The sequence below is a fragment of the Kogia breviceps genome, chromosome 11 (genome assembly GCF_026419965.1).
Source record: "Kogia breviceps isolate mKogBre1 chromosome 11, mKogBre1 haplotype 1, whole genome shotgun sequence".
Taxonomy (NCBI): domain Eukaryota; kingdom Metazoa; phylum Chordata; class Mammalia; order Artiodactyla; family Physeteridae; genus Kogia; species Kogia breviceps.
In genome coordinates this window covers 41,671,807-41,698,377 of record NC_081320.1, presented here as the reverse complement: position 1 = coordinate 41,698,377, position 26,571 = coordinate 41,671,807, and the positions used below count along the sequence as shown (strand labels likewise).

The following is a 26,571-nucleotide window of genomic DNA, read 5'->3' as shown; positions in this document are numbered from 1 at the left end:
TTTAAGTATAAGTCATACTGAATATGCCATTTTAAGTTTACTCATATTATGCTATCACTAGCTATTTCAAGTCAAAATTTATTTTCATTGTTATTTTGCCCTTCTCTATTTCTTCTGTATTACCTATACAACAGAAGTAAGAAGAAGAAAAAGTAACAAAAGCACACGAGAAATCATAGGCAAACCAAAGTTTGGAAATACAACCTTATCCAACTTTCACAGTATACAATATAGGTCAACGTATTCTCAGACACCTATCTACTATCTAAACTGGGCAAGTCAGAAAAGTTTACCAACATCTCGAATCTACCTTGTCAGTGTGTTAGTAAAAATAGCATCCATTTTCACTAATGATGTAAAATTGAACTGTGAGACTGTTATAATTTTATTCAAGCTTTTCCACTATGTATTCTTCACAAACCATGATGAAACCAGAAAAGGAGCGTCTCAGAATACACTATTGAATCTAATACTCATATTGGATCTTAATAGTCTAGATGGCTCCCACAAGGATATATTTCAGAGAGTACTCAAATCCTCTGCCATTTTGTGAAAAAATATGTGTCCACACAATTTTTCTGAGGAGAGGGTTCATGACTTTCATTGGATTCTCAAAAGGTTTATGTCCCTAAAATGTTTAGGAACTACTGCTATAGATATCTCTCCTCTCTACTGTTAAAAACCAACTCTGCTTTAAAGACTTACCAAGAAAGACAAACATAACACATGCCCAGATAGACCACAGCCTCTTCATCAGAGCAGTTAAGAGATTCATATGTTTAACAGACTGAGGAGAGCTGAAGTCATTCTGTTGGAAAGTAGGCCATACTATTTTTTGACATTTGCTTGTTTTCTTATATGGGAAGTAAGGGAAAGGTACAAATTAATAACAGACTTCAGCCTAAGTCAAAAAATAAGATTATAGTACCAAAAAAAAGATACTCTTTATCCTTAAATTCTTTGACACCAGAATAAAATCACCATACTCAAGGGCACAACCCTCAAAAGAAGATTAAGACCACCATGGTTCAAGCCAGCAAGTAATTACACTAACAACAAAACCTAAGGTAAAAATATAGCTTTCTATTTGTCTTGTTAGTTACAAAGACTACAAACACACACACACACACACACACACACAGACTAGAAATACTTTCAGAGAATAAGGGCTGCTCCAGTTGTTGCTTCTGAACAAATTTCTTAAGGAAACTGAAGAAGAGAAAAACCTATCTATAAAATTCAAGAACCACAATCTATTTCTTATTAAATTAAAAAGCTATTGTGTGAATTCCGGTTTTGCTTTTTGCCTTTTTTTCTTCCCTGGAAAGAGATCGCAAGTTCCTCAACACCTGTATAAAAGATTTTACTTGTTCAATCAGTACTGGAGCACAAATCATAAGCTTTTAATTCACTGGTTACAGGGTTTCAGTTTTAGAAGATGAAAAAGTCCTGAAGATGGATGGAGGTGATGGTTGTACAACAGTGTGAATGTACTGATTAATGCCACAAAACTGTACATTTTAAAATGACTTAAGCAGGTAAATTTTATGTTATGAATATTTTACCAGGAGAAAAGAAAAGCACCGGTATACAGAAGTGAGAAAGGTTCACTGGAGGAGAATCAAGATAAAATTATACCTAAGTAAAAAAATTTCACCTGGTACTTCAAAGATAATTTGCATCTTGAGATATCAAAATTGAACATAACAGTTACAAGTTTCATCAGCAAATTAAGAGCCTAAGAAGACCAGGAAAATATTGAAACTCTTACAATATCCATGGAAATTATCTGTCCTTAAATGCATATGTGCCCTGCCAAAGGAAAAAAAAAAAGTGTATGTATGTATAATATAACAAAAATTTTCTGAATGCCTAGTTTGTACAAAGCAGTGTGCTAGGTTCTATGGGAACAACAAGATGAAGCCAATTCATACATATGCCCTTGAGAAAATGCCAGTAAATGATTATCATCTTAGTTCCACTTCCTGAACTCTATCCTAGCTATAGGTTCCCCTCCTCCAAACAAGTGTCCCAGATCCCTTTTAGTACCTAGTATCCTACAAGTGAGTCCTCTGTGATTTATGGTGGTGTGCCACAGAACACATCTTAAGCACTGGCATTGCAAGACTAAAAATAAGGACTCTTAAATTCCCTACTTCCTTCCCAATCTCATTAATAGGGTGTAATCATCTCCCCTGACAGCCCACCCTGATTTGTAAAACAGAATTTTCTCAATTTTAAAAATTTCCAAATACTTAAACATTTATATAAAGATCCATTATCACTGTTCTGTTTTAATAGCTAACCACACTAGAGGCCTCAATGGTTGGCTGACTTCTGAGTTTAAGCAAACACACACGTGCAAGTAGGCACTACAACATGACAAGGCCTTTTCTTTCCCCCCAGACAACTGCCCCAATCTGCAGAGCATTTTCTCCTCTGCATGCACACACAAAGTAATAATTGAAAGCTGTTCTAAATTTGCTGTAGATGTGCAATTAGAAAATTATGTCAGGAAGGTAAAGTAGCCTGAGCTTGTCAACAAAACAACTTTTTTGCAAGCTTTCAAAACAAATAAAATGTAGTCAGTTGAAAACTTTCGGCTCACAGTATAAACTCTTGACACTGCTTTGTTCAATAGCCTCTCACAAAGAACAAAGAAGAAAAGAGTCTATGAGTGAAAAATTCACCTCTAATGATCAAACCACTTCCCAGTCCAGAGTTTTAATTCCCTAGCCATCTTGGTGCAGTCATTTATCCATTCACCTCCTAATGAAGACAGAAAGAATTCATCCCAATACAGTCAAGTTCAAAGGTCATAAAGCCTCTAAAGCTTAGAATCACATAGACCTAAAAAAGCAACAACTTAGGTGGTCATCTGTCACTATTCAATTGCAAAAATTTAATTTTTCTGCGTTTTTAGTTTGGGGTTCATTTCTCTGTTGAGATCCTAAACAAGAGGGAATAAGAGAAATGCCACATTCTCAATCAGTGAGATAATAATTAGCAATAATTAATTAACTAAAGTTTCTGGTAGTCCTCATTACCTGTTCAATGTGCTTCCCAACTTATACTTTTGATAAACTTCATGATCAATGGCAAGGGGTTAGGAATAGAGAGATGGTTTGACTACAAAGGGGTAGCACAAAGGAATTTGGGGAGATGATGGAATTGTTCTGTTTGTTGTGGTGTTTACATGAATCTATGCATGTTTAAAAACTTATGGACACCAAAAAAAAGATATATTATATGTAAATATTTTTAATTTTAAAGATACTATAGGGTTACTTGCTAAAACTTTTTAGCAGGGAGATCTAGTAGGATGTGAGTAAACAGATTCCTCTTGTTCTAGAACATCCTTAGGTCCACATCTCTGGCCCTCCTGAATATATTTGAATATTTCTTTTTCTTCCTTTCTTTTTATTTCCTCACATACCAGCTCCCTTACCATTATTTTGATGGAGTTTTTTTGCTCAGTAAAGAAAACATCTGGCAGAGGACAAGAATAAAGCACTCACTGAGAGGACAACAATCCTAGGAATTCTCAACTGGATTTCTCCAGGGCCAGTAAGAACTATCCCCCAGGTCAAAGGGTACACCATGGGGATTTGGGGAGGGCTCTAAATCCAAACCTCAAACTTGGCTCCACTACACTCTGCACACGTGGCAGGCGTCTATAATTGTCAAAAGGAAAGTACAGCATACCAGTAAACTGACTTGTTCTTTCCAAGAAGTATCAGCACAGGAGATGAGAAAATACACTGAGCTCAGAGTATAGCTCAATCTAGTAACTGAGAAACACAATCACCACATGCATAGTAAAGTTACTTCAAGAAACTGTAGAAAGACTAAGAACCCAAAATACAATTTCCATCAACAAAATAAAGATATCCATTTAAGTCTCACTAATTTCTATGGTCTGAATTGCCCATTTAAGCAGAATGTAAGGTTTGGTTTCTCACTGACATTAAAGCAATTATTGCAATATAGTACAAAAAACAAAACAAACAAACAAAAACCCTGCATTTCTTAACACTGAAGCCTGAAAAAAATAAGGAAAACCTTCAGGTTAAAAAAATTTTTTTTCTCTCTAAAAGTAGTGGCTTATGCTTTCCCAAATCAGTTTGTTTAAAACTACTCATGGGGCTTCCCTGGTGGCGCAGTGGTTGAGGGTCCGCCTGCCGATGCAGGGGACACGGGTTCGTGCCCCGGTCCGGGAAGATCCCACATGCCGCAGAGCGGCTGGGCCCGTGGGCCATGGCCGCTGGGCCTGTGCGTCCGGAGCCTGCGCTCCGCAATGGGAGAGGCCACAACAGTGAGAGGCCCGCGTACCACAAAAAAAAAAAAAAAAAAAAAAAAAAAACTACTCATGAAAAAAAATGTAGTTGCAATCATTTAATAAGAAGATGGAGAGGCAGAAAGACAGTTGGTATTAAGCTATCAATACTCAAGCTACCCCAACTGAATTGCCTGATAAAATCACATAGATCTCAAAACAAAAACATCCAAAAATGCCATGTTTATTAAGTGCCTACTGTGTGTCTAAGTACTTTACATACGTGATCTTATTTGACACATTAATAAAAGAGGAAAATAAGGCCTAGATTAAGTGTTTTGCCCATTATAAGTGAGAAGTTTCAACCCAGCTTTCTTGACTCCAAACCTATGTTCTTTAATATTGAAGACACTACAAAAAAAAATTTTCTACAAGAAAGACTTGACTAGGAATGGATATGAGCTAATTTTCTCTAAAAATTATTACAAAGAGAGTTGACTGCTGCTCTGTATTCTCTATTATCACTATAACTGCATGACAAAGATAAGGTAAGGCACCACCTCTCCTAGCCTGCAATTAGTGCAAGCCAAGTTGATAATAAGTAAATGCCTATGGTCCTTGAGAGAGTCAGCAATGGATCCAGTCTCTTTTCTCCCATTTAAGGGTCTACATTCTTAGACCACTATCTCGAAGTGTTCTTATAACTAATATAATCAAACTCAATCTTTTTAAAGTAAAAGTAGCTTTGATTGGTGCTAATGCCTCCTTGATTATAACATTTTATAACTCATAATTCTCCTACTTATAAAATGTTACAGTAATTTTTATAGTCAGTTACATGAGACCAATTTTCTTGGGTATTAATGATCCCTGCTAGCCCAATGAAAGCATTAAAAAATAAAAGACAGTTGAAATGACCAAATGACCAGATCTCTATGAGATCTATTTTATAAAATTAAACAGATCTAAACTTAGGATAAAGAAGCACGAAATGTGAGAAAGCATTCGCCAAATTTAAGATGCAGTTCAAACAGCAGAATAAATTACTATCTGTAGGCAGGGCCCAAGGATTAATCACATTTAAGTAAAAATATGCAAGCCTTACCAACCATTTTAAAACATGTCTTTAGTGTCCTTGTTTGCTTTGTACATTCACTGTGCTAATATAAGATCAGATATTAGAATCTAACTAGAATTAATAGTGAAAGCATATCAGAACATCAAGAAAATCTGGGATCTGGGAAGAACCAGAACTGATGAGTTCTTATCCTTGAATTTAAACCCTTTAAAAATGTCAAACTTGGAACTGTTCTTTAGACCAAAGAACCATTATCCACACAGCTAAACATACACATAATAGAGAGCAAATACCATGATTCTCAAACTCTGTTTTGGTTTCAGATCTTATATCACAATTGACTTTTTAAAATAAAGGTTCCCAGTTGGGGTGGTCAGCATGTAAGGCTGCTCAAGATGAAGCTGAATTCTCAGGTCTTACAAGCAGGATTTCTAGAACTAAGAGAGAGGGAAACAGAGGAAGAGAGAGAGAGAGAGAGAGAAAGAGAGAGAGAGAGAGAAAGAGAGAGAAATAAATAGGGAAAAAATAAGAGAAGAATGGAGGGAGGGACCCCAACCATATAAAGAGATGCAAGTAAAAGAGAAGCAAGTCTTTGTTTTAAAATATATATTCCATATTTCAATCATGCAGTTGTTATATCTGACTTGAGAAAACATCATCCATACACAAGCAGAGTAAGACAGTACGCTCCTCGAAAAGGCGGAGGAGTGGCGGCTGCCCGAGCTGCGACACGCTCCTTCCCGCTCCCCAACACCGGCATCAGCCCACTCATCTCACCGGCTGTAGAAAACGGTGAAAGAAACCACTTATGATGTTTTGGGGGTCAAACCCAATGCCACCCAAGAAGAACTGAAAAAGGCTTACAGGAAACTGGCCTTAAAGTACCACCCTGATAAGAATCCAAATGAAGGAGAGAAGTTTAAACAGATTTCTCAAGCTTTCGGATGCAAAGGGAATTATATGACAAAGAAGGTGGAGGCAGGCAATTAAAGAAGGTGGAGCAGGTGGTGGTATGGGCTCCCCCATGGACATCTTTGATATATTTTTTGGAGGAAGAGGCAGGATGCAAAGAGAAAGGAGAGGTAAAAATGTTGTGCATCAACTCACAGTAACCTTAGAAGATTTATATCATGGTGCAAAAAGTAAACTAGCTCTGCAAAAGAATGTGATTTGTGACAAATGTGAAGGCCGAGATGCTAAGAAAGGAGCAGTAAAGTGCTGTCCCAATTGCCAAGGTACTGGAATGCAAATAAGAATTCATCAAATAGGACCTGGAATGGTTCAGCAAATTCAGTCTGTCTGCATGGAGTGCCAGGGCCATGGGGAGCAGATCAGTCCTAAAGATAGATGTAAAAGCTGCAATGGAAGGAAGACAGTTTGAGAGAAGAAAATTCTAGAAGTTCATATTGACAAAGGCATGAAAGATGGCCAGAAGATAACATTCCATGGTGAAGGAGACACCAAGAACCAGGACTGGAGCCAGGAGATATTATCATCATTTTAGATCAGAAGGACCATGTTGTTTTTACTCGACGAGGAGAAGACCTTTTCATGTGTATGGACATACAGCTGGTTGAGGCATTGTGTGGCTTCCAAAAGCCAATATCTACTCTTGACAACCGCACCACAGTCATCACTTCTCATCCAGGTCAGATTGTCGAGCGTGGAGATATCAAGTGTGTGCTAAATGAAGGCATGCCAATTTATCGTAGACCATATTAAAAGGGTCGCATGATCAATGAATTTAAGGTAAACTTCCCCGAGAATGGCTTTCTCTCCCCTGATAAACTCCCTTTGCTGGAAAAACTCCAATCTGAGAGGAAGGAAGTGGAAGAGACTGATGAAATGGACCAGGTAGAACTAGTGGACTTTGATCCAAATCAGGAAAGACGGCGCCATGACAATGGAGAAGCATATGAGGATGATGAACATCATCCTCGGGGTGGTGTTCAGTTTCAGACCTCCTAATGGGGCCAGTGAATAACACTCACTGCTGGCATTTTATTTGCAGTAGTGATTGAGTGAAGGACTATAATCATAATATGCTCACTGCTTGCTATTGTTTGTTTTAATATTCAACTACAGTACTGTTTTAAAAGTTAAATGAAGAATAAACCCAAATATAAAAGCGCTGACTTTGCCCTGTATGTATGATGACTTCAGTGTGCAAGATAAGTTTAATACTTGTAAAAACTACTTTAAAAAATTTCCCCTAGCATTTGTTAGGCCATACTTTGTAAATGACTTCAGCTATGTACATGGAATAGCTTAGACTTAGAAATGCCAGGTATATGTAATGACTTCAGTGTATGACCCTTAATTGTTCAGCTATGAAGTTAAAACTGTATTTAACTGGCAGTCAAAGAATTGGTAGAGAACTGTTGGTCTGTATAGTGGGATTAAGTGGGATTCATTGTGATGCCTCTGCATTTATTCTATTGCCTCTACTGTTACTTGAAGATGGCATGCTATATAATTTAATTTAGCCTGTGGTATCAGTGACAGAAATGACACCTTTCTAAAGAAGGGGTTTATCATATAACATGCTGCTTCTTGAGGGCTTGCATTTGTAGAACTGCATTCCCTTCTGCTGGGCCATCTTTTTTTAATATATCTAGTTATTGGTCCTGGTTCCTTTTTTTTGTTTTTCCTTCTCTTTGTACCTCAGTAAGCCTTAAGAGTAGTAACTTCTGGAGCAGGGTAACTTAGAGGCTGGAGTGATGAGATCTTTACATGAAGAAGTAATTTGCATGTATGAGTTAGGAAGGTGTTTTGTAGGTATATTACAGGCTTACTTTAAACCATTTAACTTATGCTCCAAAGAAACTGTAATTTAATGTTGGTAGTATAGCAAATTATGAATAGCTTTAATTGTATGTTTAAAGTCATATTCTCACAAGCTTAAATCTGGATATCAGAATTCTTGAAATGTATGAATCTCCTTAATACACTGATTACAAAGCAAAAAAAAAAAAAAAGAATACTAGTTCATTCAGACCTGTAATGAGAGATCACTACCTATTAAACAAACTTTAATAATAGTTCATTCCAATGAGATGAAAATACATCTTGCTTCCTTTCATCATTTAGAAAGGCAGAGAGAGGCTGTGTCTGACCAGATCTAAACTTAATCTGACAATGGGAATTCCCTGGTGGTCCAGTGGTTAGGACTCCGTGCTTCTACTGCCAAGGGCCCAGGCAAGCTGTGCTGTGCGGCCAAAAATAAATAAGCAAATAAATAAAGGCCTGGGGCTTCCCTGGTGGTGCAGTGGTTAAGAATCTGCCTGCCAATGCAGGGGACACGGGTTCAAGCCCTGGTCTAGGAAGATCCCACATGCCGCAGAACAACTAAGCCCATGCGCCACAACTACTGAGCCTGCACTCTAGAGCCCGCAAACCACAACTGCTGAGCCCATGCACCACAACTACTGAAACCCACATGCCTGGAGCCCTGCTCCACAACTAGAGAAGCGACCGCAATGAGAAGCCCGCTCACCACAACAAAGAGTAGCACCCGCTCACCCCAACTAGAGAAAGCCCGCGCGCAGCAACAAAGACCCAACGCAGCCAAAAATAAATAAATAAATAAATTTTGAAAATAAAGGCTTTTTAAAAAATAATAATAAACTTAATCTGATAATAAAGACAATAAAGTGGTTGTTCTTGGCCCCCTGTATAGTAATATTTAATAGCACTTAGGCTGTATATTTACATATTATATTTAAGGCATCATTTTAAATAACCTTTCATATCCTTGCATATTTCAGAGGCTAAATTATATAATAAAAACACAAACAGGTAGCATCTTATTTATGTCAATAAGATCAATTCATTTCTACCTCATAAGTTAGATCTAAAGTGCTGGTCTCAAGTTCAAGTCAAAAGTGAGTTCAGTGACCTGAACTTTATTTCCACATTAGTGTGGTACAATTATTCATGATACTTGGAGGCTGTAGGAAATCCCAGGAATATTGTAATGGAATGAAATTCAGTTATTGTACGAACCACTGAAGGAAAACTTCATAGTGTAGGTCGTTTTCCTTTATTGTAAATTTAACAGAAAGTTAACACTGGCTCTCTCCCACAAAACTCTGAGGCCAAGTCAAATTATATGTAGGCTAGCCTATCAGCACTACTTTCCTTCACTGCTCTTTTAACTCCCTCTTTCCCCATCTTCTCCTGCAGCAGCACAGGGACTACTCACTCAGCAGAACATATGCCCAAGTATGAAATGAGTGTGAACCTGCAACAGTGGCAGGGGTGAGGTAGTGTGACATTTTGCAACCAAAGCAAGGTACTGAAGAACTCATATTCTCTTCTTAACAATGGTAAATATTTAACTTAAGAATTCATGGCAAGGGAAAGAGAACATTCTGGTTATCACAAATTTGCAACCTTTATCATCACTTTCAAGATGTTTATATTATTTTTTTAAATTTGCTTTGTTGCTTATTAAATCAAATTTCTCTGTTCACTTCTTTAATAAGGCACACAATACAACAGAGATTTGAATGGACCTCAGTTTAATTTACAACTAACACGTAATTCCTTTCCCACCTTGTTATATATAGCTATGAATCTGAAGACTGGAGATTCCTCAATTACCCACATAAAGCAGAAAAGAAAATCAATAATGCCATAGATAGGTATAAATAGTCCCTTCAATAAGGGAATGCTTCCTCTGTACCCTGAGAGTTGGAACATTTACTACCTCATATCCAGTCCACCAACAAATCCCATGTTATACACATACACCTAATCTGACTTGTTTCTTTTCTTTTTTTTTTTTGTTCAATATATCTTCCCTAAGTTATACATGCAAAACTATGCATAGTTAAGTTATACATAAAGAGTCTATTATGAGAAACAACCGTTTCCTCCTCTCCTCTTTCTCCCCAAATCCTGCTCCCCAGAAGCAACCACTCTTTTGATGCTTACATCTTTATCTCTACAAACCATGCTTATGTGTGCTACTGCTTATTTCTTTAGTTTTTTTTAATTGTGGTAAAATTTATGACATAAAATTTTCCATGTTAACTTTTTTTTTTTTTTTTTTTTTTTTTGCGGTACGCTGGCCTCTCACTGTTGTGGCCTCTCCCGTTGCGGAGCACAGGCTCCGGATGCGCAGGCTCAGCGGCCATGGCTCACAGGCCCAGCCGCTCCGCGGCATGTGGGATCTTCCCGGACCGGGGCACGAACCCGTGTCCCCTGCATCAGCAGGCGGACTCTCAACCACTGCGCCACCGGGGAAGCCCAACCATTTTTAACTGTACAGTTCTGTGGCATTAGGTACATTCACCTTGTTGTACAACCATCACCACCACCCATCTTCAGAACTTCATCTTCCCAACTGAAACTCTGTACCCATTAAACATTAACTCCTCTTCTCTTTTACTTCTAGTCCCTGTAAACCATCATTCTACCTTCTGTCTTTATGAATTTGACTACTTCAGGAACCTCAGATAAGTGGAACTTTACAATATTTGTCCTTTCATGCCTGGCTTATTTCACTTAGCATAATGTCTTCATGGTTCATCCATGTTGTAGCATGTGTCCAAATTTCCTTTTTTAAGGCTAAATAATATTCCATTATATGTATATACCACATTTTGTTTATCCATCCATCAATGGACTCTAGGGTTGTTTCTGCCTTTTGGCTATTGTGGGGTTTTTTAGTTCTAAGCATTATCTATTGACGTTCCACCATGGGAGATGGGGGTTTAAGGTCTCTTTCACATTCTTAACACACCAGCACCAAATATCTGTGTGGTGCCATTCACGTATCCCTCCAAAACAGAGATAAACCAATGGATTAATTACCTATATTAACTTTTAGCATTTAATTATTATAACTGTATAAATGCAATACATAGCCAAGCCATATAAGATATTGTTTTTTAACCTCTAAAGACATTTAGGATTTTCACTTTGTCCTCTGGCTTCTGAAAATTCACAATATGCCTTGATATAAGTCTCTTTTCATCCCTTTCGTTGGATACTTGGTGGGTCCTTTAATCTGCATGTTCATGTCTTAGAATTTTGGGAAATTTTCCCATATTATTTCTGTGATGAATTCCTTCCCTTCATTTTTGCTTTATTTTTCTAGAATGCTTAGTATTCAAATGCTGGATCGCCTAGACTGCCCCCTAATATTCTTATATCTTTTCTATTTCCCATGTTCTATCTCTTTTTCTTTTTACTCTTCTCTCTGGAATATATTTTTAACTTTATTTTCCAAACCCTCCTTTAAGTGTTTTCTGCTATCATATTTTTAATTTCTAAACATTCTTTTTGTTCTCTGCATTTCTCCTTTTATGCAGCATTCTGATCTTGCTTTTTACATGTAATTTATTTTCTCTTATCTTTCTAATGCTACTGATGATTGTCTTGTTTTGCCTTTTAGGTTTTCCTCTTCTTGTATAGTCCCTATCTTCTCCAAGTTGCTTCTTTGTACGTGTTTGTTCTGACTGTACTTTAATGTTAGAATCTTTTCTCAAATATCTGGTGATCCTTAGCCATCTGCTCAAATTTTAAATTGGGAAACTAAAAAGCTGACTGAATGTACATCAGTCTAGTCTACTGTGGCCTTCAAAGTGATATGACTTGCCCTTTTTACTGGGGACTACTCAGTGGACATCTCTTTAGGATACTTCTCTTGGGCTAATCATATTATTCAGAGTATTCAGATTATCTTACAATCTCACACCTGAAGGGTATAAGCCTGGTTCTGAGAACCAAATCAGAAAAGAGGGCTGTGAGATTTAGGATAAATCTCAGTATTTAGTATATAAACTTCCACTGTTTTCAGTTTGTGGCTATTGTTATCTGATCTTCAGCTAGAGTTGGGATCAAGTAGTTAACTGATAGGAAAAAGCTGGGGAAGGAATCCAGATGTCTAACGGGTTCTGAAATAGACATTCAACCAATCTTTCTGTCTGGCCATCAATTTTACCCCCTTTCTCTGGTGCCAGCAATTTCTTAAACATAGGAGTTCTGCATAACACTAAAAATTGGGTTGTGGGCTTCCCTGGTGGCACAGTGGTTGAGAGTCCGCCTGTCGATGCAGGGGATACAGGTTCGTGCCCTGGTCCGGGAGTATCCCACATGCCGCGGAGCGGCTAGGCCCGTGAGCCACGGCCGCTGAGCCTGCACGTCCAGAGCCTGTGCGTCCAGAGCCTGTGCTCTGCAACGGGAGAGGCCACAACAGTGAGAGGCCCGCGTACCGCAAAAAAAAAAAAAAGGGGGGGGGGGTGTTCTCAGTTTCTTCTACTACTGGTTTAGGACTGAGTTTTCTTGGATATGTTAGGACAATTATCACACATCTTTTTACTTTCCAATTTCCAAAAAATGTTGCTATCACCTGCTCTCTTATAGTCTTTATGTTTGGGAGCTCGTGTTTTTTAAAAATATTCCCTTAGCTGTTGTTTTTATGACTTTGGAGAGATGGAAGATAGAAATATATGTGTTCGACCCACTATCTTTAACAAGAAGTTAATCTGATCACTTCTTAGTACCTCCACAGTATTTTCAGATAGTTTCAAAATCCATTCAAAGTACAATTTTAATATTTTCATATATTTAAGAATATAATTGGAATAAGAGGATATACCTTAGAATATTTTTAAAAAGGATGGCTTTTCCTGAAAAATATTAAGGTGTAGGTACATTAAATTTAATTAAATACACAATTAAGAGTAATAAATTGATTTATTAACTATCTACTACGACCAAGCACTATGCTAGCAAGGTGCTGAAGATATAAAGGTAAAAAACATACCTCTGTCCTTACAGAGACCATAAACTGGTTGGGAAGACAGATAAGTAAAGCAGCAATCATGCTAATAGCATTCCCTAGTGCCATGAGATGCTACCTTGGAGGGCCCTAGTGGCTCTCTACCTTCCCCATTCTCAAAGCTTAGCAATGAACTGGTTCAGTAGACTGAGTCGGCTCATCTGAAGAATACTAAGTCTCTTTAGCTAATCTAAGAGGCATTGACAGAATTCCCCTAGCCAAGTCATTTCTCTGACCAGCAAAGATCCACCTAGTACATATTGACTAGATGTTCTTGCCCTTCTCCCAGCTTCCCTATCAATATTACAAGAGCAGGGTCCTTCTCCTGAGGCATGTCCCACTGTTTATACAGAAAAGTTGAAGCCATCAGGTCCCTCCACAAAATGACAGGAAGATCGTATTCTCATGCACTGTTCTGAACTTTCTGCCTATAAGTTTTACTGAGGAAAAGTTACTTTATACCTATATGGCATAATACTAATTTGTGTGTGTCTATGCCTCTTGTATAACATTACCTTTATCACTTATTAAATTCTTATACTATAATTTGGGTCAATTTCTGTACTTGTATTCTGTTCTACTCAGCAGTTTATTCTTATGATACCATATTGTTTTAAATTAAGTATTACTACTTACTAGTACAAGCCAAGGCTCAGTAAAAGGAATATTCTCAAAAGAATTTAATCTTAAAATAACTGAAACATATATATATATATATATATATATATATATATATGCGTATATGTAGTATATTTGTGAGAGATGGGGTAAGTATTGCAATAGCTGCTGTTCCTCTAAAGTAATTGTCTATTTTAGGATGAGCACACTAAAAATCCATGTTCACAAATTATATTGAGAACCCATATGACAATTTTCTCTTAAAATTTAATAACAAGAAAATTTCTCCTGATAAGCTGGTGTGCTTTGCTTAGCCAAAGCAAATAAATAATATGTTTATTATATATACACACACCATACAGTTTCCTTTTTATCCTGAAGAAAACTCAAAGGCAAACTGTAATATTGCCATCAAATTAGATTTAAGGAATAAATTCTCTTCTTTCACTCAACATGAATCAAGGGTCATTTATCTTTTAAATTTAATTGTCATCATTTTAACTGAACTCAGGTTCAAAATATTTTAGAAGTGTATACAATAGAAATAACTTTTATGGTAAGGAGAAAAAATGATTAATAATGAGATCAAATTCAAGGCTGAAAATTGTCACAGAAAATTGAATTTTAGGAATAAAATTAAAAGTAGTTCAATCACCAAGTTTAACTCTAATTTAATCTTCTCCTTCTCCATACTCTTAGAATCTATTTACATTCACCATTCATCTAGGATGGTTCTTTTCTTTTCTTTCTTTTAATTTAACATGTATTATAAGCCTGAGACTAAGCTAAGTACTTGATTTCCCTAAATATTTCCACATCTTTGCAAAGAAGATTAAAAATTCCAACTACAGAGTTGTGAAGACTGAATGTGATGTTTAGTAACTTGCCCACTGTCATACAGCTAGCAAATGACAAATCTAGGAGTCTAACCCAAACTCCAAAGTCTATTCTGTTAACTATCATATTACTGAACAGTAAACTAAATCCCTACTATCCCCTTCAGATTCTAAAATTGTACTATCTATCATAAGCTCAGATTCTAAAATTGTACTATCTATCATAAGCTACTCTGATTGTTGCCTACTTCAAGAATCCCATATAACACAGCTCTCACATTCCCCCACCTTACCCGCAGGCCATCCATATCATCAAAGAATAAGGAGCAAGAATTAGTACAAACACAAAAATATCAAAATCAAGAAGAAAAGAAAAGAAAAAGTAAATCCAGGAACACCAAACCAAGTGAGCACCAACTTCTTTGACTCCAAAGGCCATATTCTGTGGAAGTTTTGCATAGCATCCAGCACAAAAGAGATTTCAACAGCAATACTGCTTTTACTTGGCAGTCATTATATGGCCTATGTGAACTCAGTTGGTAGTACTATGCCTGATCTAAGTCAAAGGTGTTCTACACAATAAATAAAACAGCACATTTTGCTCTAGTCAAGACTTAATCAAAGAAAGTCAAGGGCTGAAAGAACCATGGTGACAGCTAATCTCACCCAAGGAGCAGTTTCTTTAAAACTAGTTACTAAAGGAAGAATGCCTGGGGAGACTTCCATTTCTTTTATAAGCAACCAGTTCCTTTTCTAAGCATCAGTCATATAATCTATATAATTTGGCAAAGCCAAGTTAGAATTTTAAAAGTAAGTAAATCCTTCCCTTTGTTAAAGGGCCCCACATAGAAATCAACCTAGCCAAGAATGTTTACCTTACAAATGTTATTTAGTCCCACAAAGCCTAAGGCAAACTAACCAAAATAACAAATACAGAACTTCCCTCCTGCACAAATCAATTCCATAACAAGTGAATTACAGAAATCAATTTCAAAAGGAGAACTAAAAAACAGCAGATAATTAAGGAAGAACAACTTTAGACATGTTTTATAAAACAGTTCAAGCTACGTTGATTATTCCAAAATAAGACATACACAGTATTTTGGAAGCACACTGTAAGAATATCAACACAGAAAATGGGATAGGATAAAAGGGAGGGTTTTTCTACTTGCTTTAACTGTGGCTCTATTTCCCATGGCAGACTCATAGGTGGGTCCATTAAATGCTTTCATTCCAATACCATGTTAAAAAGATATATACAGGAACATGAAACTTTTTTTGTAAAATAAGACCACTTGACTTAAAATTCAATATAGTAATACACAGTAGAATGGACAATTTTTAAATTCCTCCTCAGATTCTGCTATATGATCGAACTTCTATCCTAGTTTTCATACTTATACATGTTTCTTACTTTTCTGCAGCTTCCCAGGTATTGTATATTGGAAGACAAGTGAAAGACTAAGAAACTTCTAGCTTGACACCTTTTAAACCAGACGGACTATACCATTGTTTCCTAGACCCAAAGGCAAAATTAAAATAAAAATGTACAGTTTAGTAAAAAGTAATTCTATTCAAGACCAAAATAATAGAGTATATTAGTTTTCTACTGCTGTGTAACATACTACTATAAACTTAGTGACTTGAAACTACACACAATTATTATCTAAGTTTCCACGGGTCAGGAGTTCAACATGTTTTTGCTGGGCCTTCTGCTCAGGGTCTCACCAGGCTGAAATCATAATGTCAGTCAGGTCTGTGGTTTCATCTGGAGCTCACAGTCTTCTAAGTTGGCAGAATCCAATTCCTTGTGGTTGTAGGACTCAGGTCCCCATTTTCTTGCTGACTGTCGGCTAGGGATAGCTCTCAACAACTCAAGGCTGCCTACAGTTCCCTGCCACGTGGCCCCCTCCAAAACATGGCATTCTGTTTCTTCAAGACCAATAGTAAAGTATCTGTTGCAGTTTTTAATCTCTCTAGCTTTATATCTGACCTCTAGATCCTCTTTTAAAGGTACTCACCTTACATATTAGGTTCACACGCTTAAGGGAGAGGATTTTACAGGATGCACAGACCAGGGGCAGGAATCCTGGGGACCATCTTAAAATTCTGCCTACCACATGCAATCAAAGCAAAGAGCTTCCTACAGATAAAGCTTTATCCAGAGACAATATAATAGTTGGAATATAGAGAAATGGATAAACTACATATCCTTCAGGTCATCCTCAAATAGTATTTTTGCATCATCCTCAAATAGTATTTTTTGCATCATATCTCTTGATAAAATTGGACAACAAACGGTTTGAGATTATAATCTCAGGTAAAAGTTTGGAGCCAAATTTGCTCATTAAACCCTAATTAGGGTGGAGTCCTTCTGGTAGTTTAACTGTTATATCCCAAAGAGAAGCCAATCTACCAACTGCCTCCATCATTTCATTGTACAAAGGACAAAGCCCACCCGTGGGTCAATGAAGCAACTCAGGATAGGGTAAGTGGAAGAAGAAAACAGGAGATGTCCACCAAGAAAAAGCAAAATCATTTACATAATTTTCAGAAGCACCCAGACCAACTATCAATATTAAGTGATACTTTCAAATCTGTTTTCTTGTATGATTCTATAGGCCACTTAGAATTTTTTTTAAGGAAAATAATACATTTTTAAGGCCAAAACTGCAGTTGATGAACTAAAACTGATGATGACGATAAAGTTCTGAATAGCGGCATAGATAATGCTAAAAACTGGATTAGTAAATTAGAAGGCAAACATATGGGGGAGAAATGTCAAAGAGATGAAATTGTGAAGAAAAACAGACAAGAGACACGGAAATATGTATTTTTTCTAAGCTCTGTAATAGCAGGTTGTAGCAGACTAGCTAGGTATTCACCAAACCTATTTCCTCTTTCTCCTGGTCACATAGATAGACTATATTTCTAATCCTCGCTTGCAGTGTATGAGCTTCTGCTGATATAATGTTGGCAGCAGTCATATGTATCACTTACAAGCCTGGTCAATTAAAAAAAAAATCTCCAGGCATTATTTACTTTTTTCTCTACTGCTGTAACATTGAAAGCCACATGTTGAAGTGATAGAGCCACAAGTTGGAAGAGTCCTGGATCCCTTCACAGTCACTTAAAGAAGAGCTATCCAACCAGAAACATCCATTTTGGAATTCACATGAGCGAAAAATAAAATTTCTACGGTGAGATTTTAGAGCTTAGCTACAACAGGCATCGTTATTTAATGAAACAGGCACTGGCATTGGAAGAATGGTGTTGCCATAACAAAAAAACCTAAAATAAATGACATCAGCTTAGAGGTCAGGCAGTAGGTCGCAAGAATATATATTTAGCAAGTCAAAGGCCTGAAAAGCCCTGTGATATTGTGGCAAAGCAACTGGCAAAACTGGAACCTGTAATAAATGAAAAGGCACACCACATGTCTATTGGGTCTGTAGCTCTATATGTGAATGTAGAGAGAGAGTTATAGTGTATATTGGCATTTGCTTTCTGCTTTTAGCAAGGTTTTACACAAAAACAATGAGCACAGAATTTCCTACTTTGAAAACTGAAATTACAGGGAATAGCACAAGTCCAGAAACTTGGGCCTCAGAGGGTTAGAAAGCTGAACACATATAGATCCCAAATAGTAAAAGAAAAAGATGGTAAATTTTAAGCAATTAAGTCCAAAGAAGACCTCCTTGAACAAAGTGACTTAATCCTGAGGCAAAAATTAGATTCAGGTATGGTTTTCTTACCCGTTATTTCATATAGCCTCCAAGTAGGGCCTAAGTAAGAAAAAGACATGAGGCAAGGGTTATGCTCCCCCAACTCTACTACCTCCCCAAACAGGGAAGAAGAAAAAAAATATATTCCTGAAAATTATATTTAGAAAAGAACAGTGGGTATGGTATCTAAATAGAACCTACTGGAAAGAGACAGATCAAAGGTCTACTAAGTTTTGAGGTAACTATAATGCCAAAAACCCACAAATCTGGACTAAATAAAACTTTGTTCAGAACCTTAAAACAACCCTTGGGCTCCTAAACTTGTAGAAGCAGAAAGTAAGCACTGAAAGACAGAGAGATAAATGTGGTTGTAGATATAAGTGTAGATGTAGATGTATGTGTATATCTACAGAGAGAGAGAGAAAAATCTTCAAATGAAGGTATATTCCCCAGCACGCACTTCAGAAATGTACACAGAAAAAAAAAAAGGGTAAGAAAAACTAAGATGCAGCCAAGAGCCCAGGAGAACAATGGGCAAAGGAGTTCTTTCCACAGAATCAACATCTAGACAAGGAAGTTCCCCTAATACTAAGGCAGAAAGATTTCCCAATGATGGCCCAAACGGATTACATGATTTGCTATGAAGCAGGTAATACTGTACATCTCCTGTTCTTCCCTTTTCTAAATGGAAGTTTTTGTTGTAGCTATTCTGTTCTAGCTTCTCCATGGTATACTGAGGGTGGGAGGGCAACAGGTGCAGATAACCTATCTTAGTTCCTGGTCATCAGCCCACTGAAGAGCCACATCTGGATGTGATGGAGAGCACTAAGCATCCCTGGAATATATCACACTTTGAGATGGATGTAGTAACTAGATGGGATATTGGGTTGTATTCCTTAGGGAAGGGACAAGTATGTTCTATGGACAAGAGGAAGAGTGAATAGATATGGAATTCCCTGGTGGCACAGTGGTTAAGAACCCCCCACAGGGCTTCCCTGGTGGCACAGTGGTTGAGAGTCCACCTGCCGATGCAGGGCACACGGGTTCATGCCCCGGTCTGGGAAGATCCCCCATGCCGCGGAGCGACTGGTCCCGTGAGCCATGGCCACTGAGCCTGCACGTCCGGAGCCTGTGCTCCACAACGGGAGAGGCCACAACAGTGAGAGGCCCGCCTACTGCAAAAAAAAAAAAAAAAAGGATCCCCCTGCCACTGCAGGGGACACGGGTTTGATCCCTGGTCCGGGAAGATCCCACATGCAGCAGAGCAACTAAGCCCGTGTGCCACAACTACTGAGCCTGCGAGCCACAACTACTGAGCCTGTGCGCCTAGAGCCCATGCTCTACAACAAGAGAGGCCACCACAATGAGAAGCCCATGCACCGCAACGAAGAGTAGGCCCCACATGCCACAACTAGAGAAAGCTCACACGCAGCAACGAAGACCCAACACAGCCATAAATAAATAAATAAATTTATTTTTTTAAAAAAAAGAGTGAAGAGATATTTGATGACCAAAAGGGTAGACTGTGCCAGAGACTCGCTACTATTTGCCAAAACTGTGTTCTTCTCTTAGACAGAGTGAGATTATATTCCCCAGCATCCCTTACAGGTTGCTATGGCCATGTTATTAAGATCTGGCCAGTGAAATCAGAGAAGAAGTGATGATGTGTCACATTCATGCCTAGCCCTTAAAAACCCTACCACATGCAATACTCTTTGGTCTTTCCCCTTTTGCAGCAATCTTCAAAACCATATTAAAAATGACAGAGCCATATAATGGAAACTTTCCTTAAATCACCATTGCAAAGAAAACCATCATAAATCAGAAACATCATTTTGGGCTTGATATAAGTGAGAAATAAATCAGATCCTCTCCCTCTTTTCTAACATCTATGAATTCAAACAAATATTTACTGAACACCTACTATGTACAAAGTATATGGTAGTTTCTCTCCCTCCTACTTTCCTTACTTTTTATGTACTACAGAAGATTTTTAAATGTGTAAGATATCTTTATTCAATGATCTTATATATACCATAGCATAGGATAGTAATACATGCAATAAGAGCTATACTTGAGATGAAAAATGCTATAGGAGGAATAAAGGGTTATCAGTTAATTAAAAAGTCCTGAATTCACAAAAGGTTTCTTCACCATTTCTTTAAATGACAAAAATACAGCCAACAGCTAACAGTTTACACATTTTGAGTGCCATAGCAGACAAATTCATCTCAATCTAATCTGAATTCTACTACAGAATCTGACCTTTACAAGATGTCTGAACTTGAGCAAATCACTTCCCTGGCCTAGGCCTTAATTTCTTCAGATAATTAGGGGAGAGACCAGATATCTCACATTAAATGAAATAATATTCTTCATGAAATCCTCTCTTTCACCAAAAAGGAAGTAATTTCTCAAGCAAAGGCCTAGGAAAAGCAACTTTGTACTATACTCTTGTATATTTTGAAAAATTAGTAAAAATTTGTCAACCACAATAAAGACTTGTCTCACAAGCTACCTTCATTCCTGTACTCAAAATATACACAGCAAGGCAAAAGTATATTTTCAATGATTAATTTTGTTTCTTCACTACTAAAAAAAAAATGACATGATATGATTATTTCCATCAGGGTTTATCATCAACTAGTTTTAAGCTTTCCACTTTGTAAAGTATAATAATAAAGAAATTAAAAGAAGAAATGGGAAAAGAATATGAGTATTCCTTTAGGAAAGGGATTTCCAAAGAGGCAGATCTCTTTTGCAGAATCAAAGACATATCTAAAAGATTACCAAGGGTAGCTGAGACCAAAAATATGACCTACTCCCTCATTCCTCACAGAATAAGAACTACAAATGACTTATTCAAGAACACAGTTGTTTATAGAACCAAAAAACACTTTCCATAAACAGCTGAATCTTCTACTTATTGTTATAGGTTACATCATAAGGTATACTGAGAAATTTTAATAAAAGCAGTGTGACTTAAATTTCAAAAGAGCAAGTAATATTGCAAATTACTATTGTTCTTTATTCATAACAACAAAGTAATTCTGGATGTTCCTTGTGGCTTTCATAACTTAGAGATGAAGATATTGAAAGAAAAAAATCGAAACACTTTCAACACATCGTTAATTTATAAGTTATAAATGAATTCCTTTCTGTGATCATAATTCCCAGCATTTCCCAAAAGGCCTTTTTTCACTGATACCCACTGATATCAGAAATAACAATTACAGAAATATTCATATATAACATGACATCTTGCTTACATAGTAAATAATCAACCAAAGGTACCTGTAGCACAATTTAGCTCATTAACTAGAAAAAGAACTTTTAAAAATCTTGGGCTTCAAATCATACCGAAAGTCAAGAAAAGTACTCAAAAAATAGAAAAGCCTCTTCAAAGCACCAATATAAACCATCACAATCAATCAGTATGTACTGAATATTCACAGAGCAAAACAATATACTAGTAAATAATTCATTGCTCTGCTAAGAAAATAAAAGATATTTTAAAATCATGTGTTCCCATAAAGATGAAGGACTTCCCTAAAATGACAAGAAACAATTAAGACAGTTAGCAAAAAGAAATCTGTGTTTAACAGAATACTTGCAAAGTCATTGGCCAACCTATCATAAACCCAAGACCTACTTGCTTCATGGCAGTCTCTCCAATTTTGTCTGAATGTTTGCGGATACTCTCCAGAAAGTCTTTGAGATCAGACATAGAAACATCCTTAATTTCTTCTCGAAGCTTGGGGATATTGTCAACCATCACCTTGCAGAATCGATAGTGGCTTACTTGAGGCAGATAGGTATGCTCTAGATGTTCCAGAGTTTTCAGTGCAGGATAATGCCTATAAAAGGAATTGCATCACCTTTAGCTCAACTCAGTCTTCTTTAGGGCCACAGATATATTCCTCAGGCAAAATTTCTAGCCTGAATTAGTTTTCACTGTACATTAAGACAAATCCAGGATTAAGTTTCAATAAAAACATCAATGGAAAAATTAATGTCAAATTATTAAAAATCAATATATATATTACAGGACTTAATAAATTTAATCAAAAAAGGATTTTTCCCAAGAATACAGAAAACTTTGAAAATCCACCAATGAAATTCATTACATAAAGAATAAAGGCCATTGCTAGGAAAAAAAAATAAAGGGAACTATAAAATGATCATATCAATGCCACAAAAATCATCCTATAAAATAAAGTACCCAAGGATAGACTTCCAACTATGGCACACCGAAGAGCTTAACAAATCTTCTACCCAAAAAGCAAATATAAACTAGACAAAACTGTCCCAAACAACCATTTCAAGACTCCAGAAATTGGAAAGGACTCTGGAAAGGAGAACAACAAATTGAGAAGGGTTTATTCATGAAAACTGCTAAATAGAGAGGGACTTTGTGGTATTCTTGCCTGGGGCTACCTCCATCACCCTCTCCACCTCCCCTCACCCCATCATTGGTTATGGCTTGTCAAGAAAACCAGCAGCTTCTCTTCCGTTAGGGGCTGACATGATTTGTAGCAGAGAGTGAAAATCCTGTATGGAGTGGTGCTGTTAGGAAAAGTAGCAAACTCATTTTAAAAAAGGAAGAGAGTGGGGGGAACCTCCAGCTCTACTGGCCTGAAGTCATCTAGGTTGGAACAAAGAGCAGACTGGAGAACCAACCAAAACTTGACAGGGAAGTCCTGGAAATAAGAGACCCATAGAATAACCTGATAGCTCTCTGAATATCCCTAGCTGACTGAGAAGCTGTGCACAAATGCAGGGGACACCTAAAAGGGCCTAAGCACTCCACACATCCCTGGCTGACTAGGAGACTGCAGGCCTGCACACAGGAGAAGGCTTGGCAGAATATAAAAGCTCAGCAGACTTGAAAACTTGCCTGAATTTTGAATGCACTCCCTAGCCCATATACAAGTCCACTAACAAAGGGTAGGCACCTTTCTCAGCACAAGTTTCTTTGAGCACCCAGGACCAACCATTAGCTGATGACTAGCCTTTAAAAATGAAAATGAATTATATTCCCAGATAAACAAAGACTAAAAGAATTCCTTGCTAGCAGATCTGCCTTACAAGAAATACTAAAGAAAGCCAGAAAGAAAATGATAGCAGATAGTAACTTGAATTCAGAGGAAAAAAAAAATGAAGAACATAGGAAAGAGTAAATATATGGTAATATAAAAGACTGAATAAATGTGCTTTTTTTTCTCTTTTACTATCAGTAAAAGACAATACTTTTAAAGCAATGATTATAACACTGTATTTTGGGTTTATAAAATATATAGATATAACTGACAATAATAGCACAAAAGAAGAGGGAAGAAATGGAGCTAAGTTGAAGCAAAACTACTTCTATATATTATATCAAAACTACATGAGCAATGACCTAAAGTAGACTGTGACAAATAATCCACAGAGTAACCTCTAAAAAAAAAAACCTCAAAAAATACAACATTAAAAGCTTTACGGAAGAAAATAGTATACTACAAAATATTTAATACAAAAAAGGAGTAAAAGATAAATAAGAACAAAAAAGACGTGAAAAACACAAAATAAAGAGCAAACCCCAACCATATTAATAATTATATTAAATGCAAATGAACTAATAAGCATGCAAATCAAAAGGCAGACACTGTCAGACAGTATTTTTAAAGCATGATCCAGGGACTTCCCTGGTGTTCCAGTGGTTAAGGCTCCGTGCTTCCACTGCAGGGGGCATGGGTTCAATCCCTGGTCGGGGAACTAAGATCCCACATGCCGCACAATGCGGCTAAAATAAAATAAAAAATAAGTAAATAAAATAAAAAGCATGATCCAACTGTATGTTGTTTACAAGAAACCCACTTTAGAGTCACAGATACAAACAGACTGAAGTAAAAGCTGGAATAAGATATACCCCAAAAGTAACCATAAAAGTGCTTGAATGGCTATATTAATATCAGACACATTAGATTTTAAGACAACAAATATTTCTGGAAACACAGAAGGACACATTTCATAATAATAACAGGGAAAATATTTATCTGATAGGTAGGAAAGCTTCCACAAGCGTAAGAGAACAAATAAAACTAAAACTGATACAGTTGAACAGGTAAAAACAAAAAAAGTTATACATAAAAAGAGAATAAGAATAAAGAGGAAACAACAACCTGGCAAAGATTAGTTGCAACATATAAACTTCAGGGATTTTTTTTTTAAGCAATGAACAAAGAAAAGCCACAAGAGCCCCCAAAATGCAAATAAGAAAAAAAAAAAGTTGAGCTGATGTGAAGAAATGAAAATAAAAAATATAATTTTGTCACTCAAACTGCCAACAATTTCTTAAAAAATAATGGATATTATTATCAGGGGTTTTAATAAATGAGAATTCACAGCCTGCTGGTAAACATATTTATATTAATGATACACATTTTCAATGAAAAATTTCACCAAACAAGTATTCTAAACAGTTGTATTCCCCCCCACAAAAAAATTACATGTACAAAAATATGTATGAGCCTCTTGAACTGTAGTTATTTATATTAACAAATAAAAAACTAATCTAGAAGTCCATTAACAAGGAATTGGTTAAATGCATTATGATATATCCATGTAGTATATATGTACATGCAAAGAATAATAAAACAGCAAAGTGTTTATAATATTGTTGAGTGAAAATTATTTCAAAAAAATTGAACTTACAAGTATGATCATAATGTTTTTCAAAATTACAAATATTATACATGTGTAAATTATGAATACGTATGTATGTATGAGCTACACAGTACTAAATACAAGCACACACACAAACATAAGTGCACAGAAAATGACTAAGAAAATATATACAAAATGTTAACCATGACTTTTCTTTCCTTTGGATAGAAACATTATGGGTAATAGTTTTCTTCTTCATGTCTTTAATTTCCTAATTTCCACATTTCCCATATTTAGTATAGGAAAAACTCAGTTTTGTTCCTGTAAGTAAAAGACTTATAGTTCTATTTCAGGTTTTAAGAATGAATTCCATGGGAGATACTTAAACTCTTCCTACTCCAACGCACGTAATACCACAAACACTAAAGATGAAAGGTTGGATTTACTTGTTTTCTTTGCTTATGTTTTTCCCTCCTGTGTTCCAAAAATCAAAATCTTAGTCCAAATAAATGAAGGGAAGAAAGATTTATTTCCCTTAAATTAAGAAATAAAATTACAAATATAGTTTAATCTAAAATGGTTGCTTTTATTAAAATTTTACAGACTCACAAACAATACAATTCACATGGTTTAGTATAAACAGAATGGTGTTTATACTACAATTAGGTACGAAGAGCTATGTGCAATAAAATGCATTTCCTCTAGAGAGAAACTTTAGAATGGATATAAACCTAGAAATTAAGCCAGAAAGATAAACACACTTTAGGGTTTAGTTATATTTTGGAACATTGTTTATAGAATGAGAAAAATCTAACAATGTTGCCTGCAGACACAAGGCACATTCACTGTTGAGACACATGGCTACACGGTGAAAACATCTGGTTTGTCAAATAACTCCACATTTTTCAAGGCTAATTAGTACAAAACCCAGTGATTTCTGGCAATAAAGAATGTTACTTTATTTCCCCATTGTCCTTTCCCTAACATACTCATACTCCAACTATAACAGATCAATAAGATTCATTCAAATTTCTAGTGTACTTCAATATCAGTGACAGGTTAAAGAATGACAGCCAATTAAACACCTCTATAGCAGACACCAAAAGAAAAAAATTCTATTTCCAGGGGCCGTGGAAATCTAAAACAAAATTTTGACATTACTTTTGACAACCTCTAAACATTAAAACTGAATCAAAAGCCAAATGTGCTAGCTTTCCCTCTCCCCCCACTGCATGCAGGTTCCCTAATAGAGATGTGAGCAGGAAGAAAGTAAATGAAATAAAAGCAAGAAATTTTTCTAAATAAGGCAGGAAAAGACGTCTAAATAATCCTAAAAATTGGATAACTTAAGGTCAGAATAACTTAGACATGGTTGAATGCTATCCTGAGAAAAGGAATGTTGATTCTAGGCAAATTAAATTTTGGTACTTTTTTAAGAGCTTTTATTTTTATTTATTTATTTTTTGTGGCACGCGGGCCTCTCACTGTTGTGGCCTCTCCCGTTGCGGAGCACAGGCTCCGGACGCGCAGGCTCAGCGGCCATGGCTCATGGGCCCAGCCGCTCCGCGGCATGTGGGATCTTCCCGGACCAGGGCACG

General features: G+C 36.6%; 1 protein-coding gene and 1 pseudogene across 1 annotated transcript in view; one reads left to right on the top strand and one right to left on the bottom strand.

The window, feature by feature from the left end:
• The window catches only part of EXOC6B (exocyst complex component 6B), a 721,321-nt gene that overhangs the window by 590,256 nt on the left and 104,494 nt on the right, over positions 1-26,571 (bottom strand). Inside the window, exon 6 of the mRNA XM_059079741.2 lies at positions 21,978-22,182. Within this exon, the coding sequence (XP_058935724.1) occupies positions 21,978-22,182 (205 nt within the window). The remainder of the gene's footprint in view (positions 1-21,977; positions 22,183-26,571) is intronic.
• Positions 6,153-7,395, top strand: LOC131765834 (dnaJ homolog subfamily A member 1 pseudogene; annotated as a pseudogene).